General features: G+C 42.5%; 1 protein-coding gene across 5 annotated transcripts in view; it reads right to left on the bottom strand.

The window, feature by feature from the left end:
* LOC124595846 (serine/threonine-protein phosphatase 2B catalytic subunit 2-like) overlaps window positions 1-14,060 on the bottom strand; it is a 773,882-nt gene that overhangs the window by 190,848 nt on the left and 568,974 nt on the right. For all 5 annotated transcript variants that reach the window (XM_047134749.1, XM_047134751.1, XM_047134750.1 and 2 more), the window contains exon 4: window positions 4,137-4,248. In XM_047134749.1, the coding sequence (XP_046990705.1) occupies window positions 4,137-4,248 (112 nt within the window). The remainder of the gene's footprint in view (window positions 1-4,136; window positions 4,249-14,060) is intronic.

Here is a 14,060-nt window from a genome sequence, read left to right as displayed (position 1 = left end):
GTAGAGGCTCCAAGGAGAACGAACGTTACTAACTGGATTCGCCACTGTCATGTGAGCGAGATGGTGAGGGATCTCACTGGATACACAACACCGCCACCCCTCGCTCGGGTATCCCTTACTGTCAAGTCTCTGAAGTGTTAAGGCCGATAGCTATTCCATATTCTTCAGGTCTCCGTGACGTTATCTTCTATTACGATAACGCAAGACCGCAATTTGACCGTGTTGTCCTGACCTACCTCGATACAGAGGGTGTTCGAATGCTGGACTGGTCAGCAGGCACTCCAGACACACACCTGGAAAAGACATCTGGCCTTGGATTGCCGAGAGACGGGCCTGCCCCCACTCGCCAGACACTGCCTGATGAACCCTGGCACAGAGCAGAAGCACCATGGAATGACGTACCCTTATCTGTCGTCGAAGCCTAGTTCAGTCCATGTCCTGTTTGGTTAGATTCATTGTTGCTACCACAGTTGGCAGCGCTGTCTATTACATTTTCTACTATGTGTACTCCGAAATCATATAATAATGTAAATAACATATTCTTCCTAGTATACTTAACAAGCACAATATGTAAAATTTCGATGTTTGTATCCTTCCTGGCATTGCAGTTTTGATGACCAGAGTTGTAATTATTGTTGAGTTCCGTTCTTTTATCTGTTTTTCTACGCAATCACTTTTCTGGCAGCTACAATTATTCTTCACCTCGACATCAAGATTCCCTTGGCATTTGATCAGTCCAACCACGGAGGGTGACAGTACGAAAACTTTATACAGGGCTTTTGGAAATTCTCATTACAAGCTTCTAGGACTTTTAGAGGGGAACGAGTACGTAATATTTTGAGTCGGAACCCATGTCCGTAATGTACCGTTTCCGTTGGACGACAGTTTCAATTCGAAAGTTTCACTCACTTGCTTCTGCTTCAGAAACTGAATTAGGCGTGATGCAGTAGAACGGTTAAATAACAATTCGAAAGAGAACACAACGGAACATCCGCCTGGCGCAGTCACGTGATCCTGTCTACCCTATTGCATACCAGGACAAGCAGCTCTGGTACTTTTCTCTTTCCCGTAGCAGACGTGGAGGCGATACACATCTGGACTGTAAAACGTTGTTTCCAGACATGGGTTCTTACTCAAAATATTACCTACCCACTCTCCTCTACAAGTTCCAGAAGTTTGTAACGGGAATTTCTGAACAGCCTGTATACTTTGCAAACTTGACATTATGATATGATTGGAAAGTAAACGAAAAATGGTATCTACTCCTGGACAAAATAGGAACAAACGAAAATCATTTCATTGACACTACTGCTACTCACTGTACCAGTTACATTACACAATTAGGAACTTATGAATTCTTAATCGTTTCTTACCTTGATGATTTAGATATTTAAGTGAATTAACAAATTCGCCGTTTTCTTTTATTCAGACAATAGGACATACTACTGGATGGAGACAAATAAGTAAGCTGTACTATGGTTCATGAATGTTAGAAACGGCATTCCTGCACAAAAAGGGTTTTTGTCAAGGATATGTCTAAACAAAATTTATCTTTGTGTTTTCGAAGAATCAACATGCTGGAATTTGTGGTCGGGAGTGCACGGTTTTGAAAAGTTGCGCTAGTGTTTAGAATATAATAATCAACCAGATAAAGAACTAATTAAATTGATATAATCATTGTAATCAATTCTGTATTTGGGAGAAAAGATTTCCACTACTGGGAATAATGCTCCCGCTTAATACAGCATTATTACCGGCTGCTGCGTGTTTTCTGTGTACGCACTGGAAATTAAAGTACATATCAGTAAGTCCATTAATCTATCATTAGATTAACTGATAGTGACAGTTGTATTTATCGACGAATTACGTTCCGTACCAACGGCCAAACGCTGCAATTCTGTAGGAAGGTTTTACGCTCTAAAAGCAACGAAAGAACTAAATATTAGCACGTCACGTGATTGTACATGGAGTCAACGAGCCCCATTTCTATAAATATGTGAACAACAGTAATGCCCGTCGATGTATCGCAGTGTACTTTGTTCAACGACCTTGCTTTAGATGTTACCTTTTCATGAGGCCTCTGTTCCTAGTCCAATTTTTACAAGTAATATGAAATTTATGTCGTCTTTGCGACTGTAATACACGTCTTATTTGGACCAGACGCGTTTCATTTTAAAGCAGTTTCACGAGTCACTGCAACAGCTATGGGTTTCCTTACTAATCTGTTTGGCAAGATCATTGTGTGTTCTCAAGTTTTAAATTACTTTTACAACTCACGTTTCATGGCTTATACATTACAGTAAAACCGCGGTAATCCGACCTCTGGATACTGGAACCTCCGTTTAATCCCAGGTGAATGACGGATGACTACCAGGTATTTAAAAAAAATCAAAAGAATATCACGGGTAAAATCGGATAGGATGTTGTCTGCTGGGCTGCAGAAGCTAGGGACAATATCAAGTCAGAAACACCTAAACAGTCCTGGGAAAACGAAAAAATAATGAAAGAAATAATGGCGCTATCAAAACAAAAAGACAATGAACAATTGACAGATCTCATATGACAGCTTTCTGAATATAAAAATGCAGGTGACAATGAAGCGCAAATCTGGCTGAACAAAGACGATTAGTAGGAAATGACCGACAGTGCTCTTTTGGGAATAGTAAATAAAGGAATATAAGATTCTAGTGATAAAGACGAGGACGATATAGGTCATAGTAACAGAACACCTGAATTAGAATTAGCAACGTGCCACGTGGAGCAACAAAATGTGGGGACTCCAGCTGATGTTATGCTTCTATGAAGATGGCGGGAATACGCTACTAAAAACAGACGTCTTTCTCAAAAACACATAACTATTGATTTTTTCCGAAAATAAAATACGTACAGTAGTAACAGTTGTACAGTAGTTTATGTAATCTGTATATGTTTAATGCAAACGGTATTTTGTACCAGAGCATTATTTCTGAAACAAACTAAATAACATGCTAACTGGTGCAACACCTTTCTTTGCTGTAACAATACTGTGGACATGAACTGAATCTATTTTTAAATAAAAGGTCTTTAAAACTGTCACTCTTATTGTTAACTGAGTCTTACCAAATAAGAGCTCTACTCACACCCGGTGGCTCGATTTAAAGAGGATTTGCCGTATTTCCATGCGTTCATATAAACACATGCGTTTGATTCTTAACACTGCACTGATACACCTCATTTTATGTTTGCGGTTAGGTTATGTTTTCACAAATTTACGTTCACCTCATATTTTGTTTTGATCACGCGGAATACGATCGCCTTTTCTTTTCGTATTTCTTGATGCAATAATTTACCAACGGCCGTATGTACTGTAGAAATTTATTGAATGAACTTCTTATGTGCTACCAGAATTGATGCCATCTTCAGGCCCCACACGTCATAGTCGTAAAACCGCTATACGCGGAAGGAGCCATGTAAGTGGACCCGTGAATCAAATCGTTATGCAACAGCTCCTGGTGGCCAGGCGACACAGAGACACGACTACGACGTGTGGGGTCTGAAGATGGCATCAATGTAATGCCGAAACTGGTAGTAAATAAGAAGTTCATAAAATAAACTTCTTGACTACATACGGCTGTTGGTAAATTATTTCATCAAGAAATACATGCCAGCTGTTGTCCCACAGTCCATAATGGATCAATGAAGATTTTCTTTTTCTGGCGGTGGCAGTGTCTGCTATTCCTCTGTGTCGAACTCGGGTATGTACACAACAGCTGTATTGATTTTAAGGTGCTGGTAGGCTGTTCTACAGACTTCTCACGCTTAAAAATTATGGAGAAGGAAGAGAGAGAGAGAGAGAGAGAGAGAGAGAGAGAGAGAGAGAGCGCGAGCATAGCACCTTCAAAGCAGAATATTTTTCTTTTTTCCCTGCACAAGGTGAAGAACATGGAATACACAAAACTGGTCGCCACCGTAACAGACATGTTAACTTTCACTGCAAAATTGACATTCTCCTGAGAAGCCCTTGTAGACAGACACATTATGCGGCCACAATCAGAGAAACGTACAGACAGGATTTACAAAGAATAAAATTAAAGCAAATAATATAAATCAAGTGATAAACTACAAGGATCTACATAGCAAAATTATAGGATACTTACATTCTTGTTTAAATGTGAAGTATTCTGTAAGATGCCTACATTCGTGATTCCCACGCAATAGGAATAATGTGGCTGGGTAACACAGTTTCAGCGCCCAGAGGTACAAAACACACTGCAAACAAAAGAAAAAACAGACATCACACACCTGTTAAACTGAACAAATAAAGGCAATAAAAGCTTACAAAAACAATGCACACACACACACACACACACACACACACACACACCACTCACGAAAACTTCTCTGCTCTAGGACTACATGAAAAGCAATCACTCTGAATACGAAAGAAGACAGACTAATAGACGCAAGCCATGTTAAGCTACATCCATGCCCTTAATGAATGGCAGCACCTTAAAAAAAATGTAAGGCTTACAAACCATATTATTCTTTTAAGCAAATCGTCCCACATAAACTGTATTAGGTGGGTAATTCACGGTGGAGCATTCTTTCCAGAATTCGACAACTACATTTATCAGGCTTTCGTACTTACCTGTCATACTGATGTAGGAAGTTGGTCTATCAATTTCAATAGTTCTCGTCCTACTTACTGATTTAAAAGGGGACCGCATCTACTCGTCATCACCGATGTCGTCCAAATTTACGGTATATGGACATAAATGAAGGTTACGAAAGTGAGAGCTCCCTATTGCCAATAATTCAGAATAGCACTTTTAGCGAGGGCCGGGCGACAAAGCAGTCACTTACGTTAGCGTAGTTTCCAGACAGTTGTTGACACAGCGGAAACACTTCAGACCAGTAAATCAAGGGTCGTGAGTTCGAATCCGTATGTGGAAACATCTATGTATTTCCAATTTTTGCGATACTTATACCGCAAATAAACCGAAATAACGCTCTATATATTGTATTATTAATATATTCATTAAAGGCAAGAAAAGCAAAGACAAGGAAAATTGGAATTGCAAATGAATTTCGAGGAAGATATTGTGAGGTGTATACGAGAGCTTCGCACGTAAAATTGAATTCTTTTATTGTTTTACAATTGAATTACACGTGCTGAGGTGATATTAATCGTAAAAACAGGAAACCTATCGGTTCCGTGCAGCTGCCGAGAGATGCTCAAAGATCAAAATTAAACTACGTAACATAATACGAAGTGCCGTACGTTTTAATTACAATCTCTTCTTGGAAAGTTAATTGCAAAGTCCTCATAGACACTGTAAATACAAAACTTTCTTGGAAATTTTTTCAATCATAAATCTTATTTTGCTTTTCCTTTCCATGCCTTTTATGAAGATATTAATAAATAAAATACACTGAGCAATATCTCGGCTTATTTTCAGTGTAAGTAACGTAAAAAAATTAAAATAAAAAAGTAAACGCGCAGGGGAATCAACGCCACGACCTTCAGATTACCGTTATACAAACTATTCCCCGAGCCAAAAGCTATCCGGAAACTAGGCTAACATAAATGGCTCACGTCTCATCCGAACTGCGCCATAAGTGCAATTTTTCCAAACGCTTGACCACGTGGAGCGCCAACGTTTATCTTTTTTATTTCTATCCAAGGCCCCCCGTATGCCATGCATTTGAACGAAATCTGGGTGGAAATGACAGAAAACTGTAACTGCCTATACAATACAGGCTTACAATGATCACTGAAAAGGGCGTCCAAATGACGAAAATGCCCACAAAAATATATTGGTGTGCTAAACGTAAGGGTGAAACTAACTTTCGCATGATTTGTCACTGTCTAGTAACACAGCTCGATGAAACCTGGACCATACAATGGAAGAAATGCTACAGTTCAGTACAGAAGATAACTGAAAGAAATAAGCAATGAGACGTACAGAAACGACACTTTTATTCAAAAACAATAATTACACTCAGGTCGCCGCGATTTATGGTGATCCTCTGAACATTACAAAAGGCGAGGCGTGGTTCCTAATAGAGTGTGCGCTCACATGCTCTGCAACGCTATCCCAAGCTGGCCGCAAGGTTGGTAAGGAGTTGTTGTGGGAAGGCACTCCATTCCTCCATCGGCGCGGTTGAAGCTGCATGATAGTCAGGTTTTGGTACATGTGTTCGTATTCAATACATACTATTACTACTGGCCCATCAAAATGATTATTTCCCTGCGTGGATTACGTCTTCTCTCCTCTCACCAGAAGAGGCTACGTCCAGAACCACTACTCAAACTGAATGTGCTCTCATCCGAGAAGAGCACGCCAGCCCACTCTTCGTTGGTGCAGTCCCTATATGCTCTTGCATCACCGCCAACGTTGCTGCCGATACGCGGTTGTCAACGAAACATAACCTACTCGTTGCCGTGCCGCTGTGGAGCGTGAGACTCCGTGCATCCTGATAAAAGTGGTTGCAACAGCACTTGTTTGGCTTGAGTCCGTTCTTTATTGCTGCACAACGTAGCAGTCATGCTGTAGTTGAAGGCGGTAGACCATCGTCTCTCCTTCGGACAGCTGTGCTTGTAGTTCGGAACGCTCCCCATACACGTGACACAATGCTGTAAGCAATACCAAACTCCTGCGTTTCATTAGTCACAATTTGTCCTCCTTCCAGTTTCCTGATGACTGTGCTCCGTTTGAAGTCATGAAAATGTCGTCTCCGGGCCATGTTGTTATGAATAACACCACCAAAGTGCACCGTAACTGCTCGCTGACTGACACACACGGGCTTCTCCCGTTCCCTGAATTGCCGCGTGTTGCGGGGCCAGCCGCATTTGGCGCTGTAGTCGCGCTGACTTCAAGGCATGTGACGTCCATCTTCCTGTGCACGATTAGGACAGCTCTGGCAACAATCTTTCGTTTCCACAGAGTAATTAATATGTTATGTTACTGTATCTATCTCGTCCTTATAACGAACGAGCTTTACATCAAGCACGTCGGATTAAGCTGCTACTAAAATCTCATCTTCCTAACACGATAAATCCAATAAATACTATTCTATCTCAACTAAAATGAGGTACATTACAACCCGTCATCACAGCAGAATTTGAATTTCTAACACTGCGTAACTAACACGTTCCTACTCAACATACAGCGGTTTATATGTGCCGAAGTACAAATCCTGATGGCCTACATTTTTAGAAGAAGACATGCTTACAAGGAAAGTGACGAGTATTTTATTTATTTTTATCTGATTTTACCATTTATACATGAATTACGTGACAGTGAATACTTTTATAAATATATTCTATGAATGAGGTTTCTTTCGTATAGATATTTCCAATGAAGAAGACAGGTACCTTCAAAACTCGTTTAATTAGAGCTCTTCCAGTGTGTTCGGCTGAGCCTACATTTTAGGTTTCAAATATCCACCTTCAATCGAATTAATTACAGACTGGAAAAGACGGACGAACTGAAAATTTATAAAATAAAAACAACGAAATATTAATTGCTGAAGAAGATACCCGAAGTTATTAACATTTAATTGCGAAACTTACGAGATTTTTATACCCTGTGTCATATTTTATGTATTTACAAGCCTTTTACCTGGAGATTTGCTCAGCACACATCCTGTATACATGTCCTCCCCGCCACTGTCAGTGTGCACCTCTTTCACTCTACTCTCTCTGTCTCTCCACCTCTTCCAACCCCCATCCATCTCCCTCGAAATGTCTTCGCCCCCATATCTCTCTCTCTCTCTCTCTCTCTCTCTCTCTCTCTCTCTCTCTCTCTCTGACCATATCCTCCTTTCCCCCTTTCTTTGTCTGTCTGTCTGTCTGTCTGTCCTCTTCTACACCCTTCGTCTCTCTGCCCATCTCATCTTCTCACTTTCTTCTGTCTATCTCTTCTTCCTTACCCTCACTATCCATCTACTCCTACTTCTCCTCCTCGTCCTCCTCCTCCTCTGCTGTGATGTCCACCTCATCCTGTCCTCATTCTGCCCATCAAATCCTCTTCTCCCTCTCTGTCCTCATCTACTTCTCCTCCCACACTCTGCTATCCCCTCCTAGCACCTCTTCTCTCCGTCCATCCCATCCTACCACATCTCTTTCTTCTACCACCTCTCCTCCCTCTCTCTGCTTAACCTCCTCTACCTGCCCCCTATCCATCCCATCTCCTCCTGCTCTTGTCTCTGTCCCTAATCTCCTCCTCACCTCTCTGTGTCCATCCCCTCCTGCCAATCTCTCCTTATTCATCTCTTCCTGCCCAATTTCTCCTTCTGTCTCCTCTTCCACCAATCTCTACCTTCAACCAGCTGTGTCATTCCACAGATGTGGCCTCCATCTCCTCTTCATCCCCTGTATTACCAACTCCTCTTCTCAACCTCCTCCCACCACCACCTCCTTGCCCTCTCTGCCCATCTCATCATCTCCCCCCTCTCTGCCCTTCGAACTCTCCCCCCCCCCCCCCCCGCCTCTTTCAACAACTCCTCCTCCCCCCTTTGTCCATCTCCTCCTACCCCCTCTCTCTATTCATCTCCTCCTGATACCTCTCCTCCTCCTCCTAATCTTCCTCCTCCTCCTCCACCTTACTATTTCTAATCATCTCCTCCTGCCCCCTCTCCCTATCCATCTCCTCTCACCTATCTCCATTCGTACTCTTCTTCTTCCCTTTGTCTTTCCATCCACTCATGTATCCCCTCTATCTTCCCATCCCCTCCTCCAACACTCACTCCCATACCACCCCATCCAACCCTTCTCTTGTCTATTCTCTCCTCTATCGATCTCTATCTTCTCTCAGATCTGCCCATTGGAACATGTAGCCCTCACAAAACAGGTTGATAAAGCAGGTCAATACTATTGCGACATCAGGCCTGTCGCTCAGCATACACGTTTGAGATTGAAAACTGATCTTTTGACCCTGACGTATAGGCTGCCATGCAGAGCAGGTCGTTAAAGGCAGGCCTATACTATTCCCACGCAACGTACTTGGTGTTCTAGCCAGCTTATATAGCAGGGGCTGAAAAAACATGTTTTTGCCCGTATCTCCGCTGCTACGTAGCTAGAAGTTTATAAATCCTAAGTGCTGATTTTTATGAAGCTATATGCAGGGTGTTACAAAAAGGTACGGCCAAACTTTCAGGAAACATTCCTCACACACAAAGAAAGAAAATATGTTATGTGGAGATGTTAGAGCTCATTTTATTACTTCTCTTCAAATCACATTAATCATGGAATGGGAACACACAGCAACAGAACGTACCAGCGTGACTTCAAACACTTTGCTACAGGAAATGTTTAAAATGTCCTCCGTTAGCGAGGATACATGCATCCACCCTCCGTCGCATGGGATCCCTGATGCGCTGATGCAGCCCTGGAGAATGGTGTATTGTATCACAGCCGTCCACAATACGAGCGCGAAGAGTCTCTACATTTGGTACCGGGGTTGCGTAGACAAGATATTTCAAATGCCCCCATAAATGAAAGTCAAGAGGGTTGAGGTCAGGAGAGCGTGGAGGACATGCAATTGGTCCGCCTCTACCAATCCATCGGTCACCGAATCTGTTGTTGAGAAGCGTACGAACACTTCGACTGAAATGTGCAGGAGCTCCATCGTGCATGAACCACATGTTGTGTCGTACTTGTAAAGGCATATGTTCTAGCAGCACAGGTAGAGTATCCCGTACGAAATCATGATAACGTGCTCCATTGAGCGTAGGTGGACGAAACTAAAGTGAGCTCTAACAAGGAAATTAAGCGTTTCCGGACACATGTCCACATAACATCTTTTCTTTATTTGTGTGTGAGGAATGTTTCCTGAAAGTTTGGCCGTACCTTTTTGTAACACCCTGTATACTATTCAATCAGAGGGTGAGTGCAAATAGCTTTAGCCTCTACGTATTCTGATGATACCATCAGTACGTGACAGCTATATCGATCTAGCATTAATGTGACGACTTCTTGTGAATGTTTTCCAGTTCCTGTAGGTCGAGTGTCTACTTGTGCTTCAATGAACTCAAAACATCTTCGTAACAGGAGGAGAGCACACACTGTAATAATCACATATGGACATTATAAAATAAATGCGAGATAAATCATACCAGTTGAGTTTGCTGGTGCAGTGTGGAAAACAATGGCTACCAGATAAAACGACGTTTTCCTTATCCAGTTCTATTGATCAGCTATGCGCTTTAAGTGCACTGAGCTGTTAAGACAGAATTTGTATATACTAAACTTATTAGACCTTTAGAAGTTCTTAATATCTGTGAATTGGATCGGCAATCTGGAGCTGCCAACTTCGGGTTACTGTGGAGTGTTGTCTTAATTGTTGGAAACAAACACTAGAAGTATTATGATTCTCATATTTACTTTCGATCATTCATAGTAGTGTCTTGAAACAAGGTAAACCCAACAACAACCTGTGTATGATGTACAAATTACTTGAGCTGCTCCTGTCTACCAGAAAATGTATTGCGACACTAGGGAAGGTTCCTGCAAAACGGGCTGGATTTCGACCAAACTGAAGCTTACATAGAAGCTGGCTTCCAGAAACAACTACAGACTTCTGCATTATTTACTGATCTGCCTGCTGTTTGTGATACTGTCAGGAGGCAGGGTGTCGTCTATCAGATGCTCTATGTAATACCCCGCAGAAGAATAGCACAACTCCTGAACACACTGTTAACCGACGGACCATTTCAGGCAATCATAGGCAATGCCGCTAGTGACCAGATGATCCTTGACTATGTCCTACCTCCAGGCTCAGTCCTACCTCCGCTACTATTTTCAGCTTATATACAGACATGCGAGGTACACTACCCTGAAGGTTTGGCGGTGCTGATGACTGGGTGATAGCAACAAAGCACTAACATATCGACGTCACAGGAGACATAATAACAAAATATCTAAGTGTAATGTGCTAATACTTTCGTAAATGGCAACTTTAACTGAGCCTTAAAAAAATTGAATCCACACGCTTTCATCTGAGTAATATTTTAGCCAATCATGAACTGGACTTCATTTAAAGGTAATAGCCTGGCCCGTAACGAATACCCACTTGGAGTTATATTTGACGGAACGCTATCATTCAAACTGTATCTAACGAAGACTGCAGCTAAACTGGTGTCACGAAACAATATTCTAAAAAAGTTATATGGTAGATCATTAGTTTCCGCACGTTTTATCTTACTATTATCTGCCCTTGGTTTTGTCTGCTCAGCGGCAGAATACTGCAGCCCTTTCTGGATAAACAGTAGCCGCACAAAGCTAGTAAATGCGCAACTAAATCAAACAATGCGGATTTTAGTGGCATGATTGAGTCTGCTCTAGCATTCTTGCTACCTGCGCTGAGCTGCATTTCCCCACCTAACCTGAGATGAATCAATACCGTTCTGAGCGATTATAACAATCTGCAACAATCAACAGCTGCCAATTGATGGGAATATACCTGCTACCTGAAAGAACAGACTCCGCTCCAGAAAACCCCACTCCGTACAGCTAGCAACCTGGTGGACTGTAACTTCAGTCTGCACGAAGCTTGGGTGCAAGAATGGTATAACACTCCAGCAAAGTTCCCAAGCTTTCTGCGAGTCAGCAACAAACAATGGAAATTTTAATACATTTAAAATGATAGTTCGTTTTAGATGGTAATTAAAATAAAAAATAAAGGAAACTTTAGAAACCGAACACAGGGATGCATTGGACAACAACAGGGAAGGGAATGGGGCTATTCTTTTCAAAGGAACATCTCATTATTCGTTATAGTGATTTGTGGATAACCTGGTCTAAGTGGCGGGTCGCAGATTTCAATCCTGCAACGTGAAAATGCAGATTTTTTTTTTTTTGCCAGTACAGCACCTAGCTGTTTTTGAAACAATGAAGCAGAAATTTATTCCATTGAAAAACTGCATGAAATCTGAACCGCTACTGTAACTCAGTTGCGACAATATAGTTGATACGCCCACATTCAAATCCCTGGGAAACTTCGTTGAGTATTTGTCATTAGGCTGTGCACCCAATAAATAGACAATATATTTACACTAAATTTAACTAAGACAGAAGCACGCTATACTCAGGAAAAGGCGCAACACAGCAATTATTATTATTATTCTGGAATTGGACCCCGGTCATACCCGGTGGCGAAGCGTCGAACCCCCCCTGCATGGGAGGAGTGGGGAATAGTAATCTCAAGACTCTCTATTGTAGCACTACCGCAGTGTATGAAGCGCTGGACTACACCTCTTGAACTGACGACAAAGGCGTGGGACACCCAGAAACCGTCTCATTTTTTTAACGGCCGCTTTCAAAACGCCGTTTACCTACCGCTACTATATTTGGATCAGAATAACAAACTGACTGAAAGCTAATTGTTTAGAGATCAGCTCCCATAGCAACAACGGGTCAGAGCACTAGCATGTGCACAAGTTCTGTCATGCGCACATTTTTCATATTGCTCTGCTACCTCAGCTACCGGTTACCAGTCACCTGTGATGTGTAACGTAACTATTGCGGTTTGATATTACATAACGTGTATCTAGGCGCAGATTTTTTTTTTTGGGAACGTGTGAATCTATCTGTAAAATTGCTTAGAAAAGTGATCATACTATTACGATCCGGCAATGCTAACTGAATACTGCACGTTAACGGGGAATCTATGAGCGCGCTCAGTACGGTGACACACAGTTGCTGCTATTGGAGCCATATTGCGCTTGCGCGTAACGGCGAATCGACGACGTAGCCCCACCACCCCCCTCCTCCCTTCCCTTCCCTTGCCTTGCCCCCTGTAGTGTCAGTCACCTTGTCGATCCTACACTAGAAGGATCGAATTTACCCTTGCACTCCTTTGCTGCAGCGCAGCGGCATCGCTGACCGGGCTGCCACGTCGTTCTACAAGCGAGGAATTGGCACCTGGAGATCTTTTGGCACGAAGGAGTAAATCGGTCGAGCCTGAGAAAGGCTGTTGGGCAGGTTCCGGGAGTTCGTGTTCCGCGCATTGCGCGTAAAAATGTGAATTAGTTTTATGATATTGTGGAATACGTATTGTTAGTAGAATCAGAGCCTGCTTACAGGGGAGATGCCGAGTGCATGTGCTTCTCACGATCGCGTATAAAAGTGGCAAGTTGTACTGATCGTCGCATCCGTGTTAACACGCGATTAGAACGCGTATGTGTGTGACGACTTTGAAGCTCATAATTATATTTGGTATACGGTACAAAACGCGATCGTACAGCAATGAACTGTCAATGATAACTCACACAAATGCGTGATAAATCAGTCACTGCAATTGTTTTGTGGACACTATTTGAACCAGTAGGGACGTGTTACTTGATTTCAAGGTAGAATAAAATAACCGTATCGCACAAAAGTAATCACATATTGAAACTTCTTCGTTATTGGTTGGTTGGTTGGTTTGGGGAAGGAGACCAGACAGCGTGGTCATCGGTCTCATCGGATTAGGGAAGGATGGGGAAGGAAGTCGGCCGTGCCCTTTCAGAGGAACCATCCCGGCATTTGCCTGGAGCGATTTAGGGAAATCACGGAAAACCTAAATCAGGATGGCCGGACGCGGGATTGAACCGTCGTCCTCCCGAATGTCTTCGTTATTAATAGAGTAGTTTGGGAGGAACAGAATTCAAGAACATTGTGGGAGAATGGTTCAAATGGCTCTGAGCACAAAGGGGCTTAACATCTGAGGTCATGAGTCCCCTAGAACTTAGAACTTCTTAAACGTAACTACCTATGGACATCACACACATCCATCCCCGAGACAGGATTCAAACCTGCGACCGTAGCGCCCAGAACCGCTCGGCCACAACGGCCGGCTTGTGGGAGAATAGAAAAGCATGCATCGTAAGCTCACGGTCAGAACTTCAGTTATCGGCGCATGTACCGCCTATAACTGGCTCCTTATTAATGTCCGATGCCAAATTTTTTGCAACGAGCTACACTACAGCAAGTACTAGTCACCTATCATCTATAAACAGCAATAAAATAGAGGTGCGCCTTACATCCCGGAATGAAAAACTAAGACTATATAACAGTAATCAAATCAGAAGAATTATAT

The sequence above is a fragment of the Schistocerca americana genome, chromosome 2 (assembly GCF_021461395.2).
Source record: "Schistocerca americana isolate TAMUIC-IGC-003095 chromosome 2, iqSchAmer2.1, whole genome shotgun sequence".
Classification (NCBI taxonomy): Eukaryota; Metazoa; Arthropoda; class Insecta; order Orthoptera; family Acrididae; genus Schistocerca; species Schistocerca americana.
Note: the sequence above shows the minus strand (reverse complement) of the source record. Positions and strands in the feature narration are given on the sequence as shown.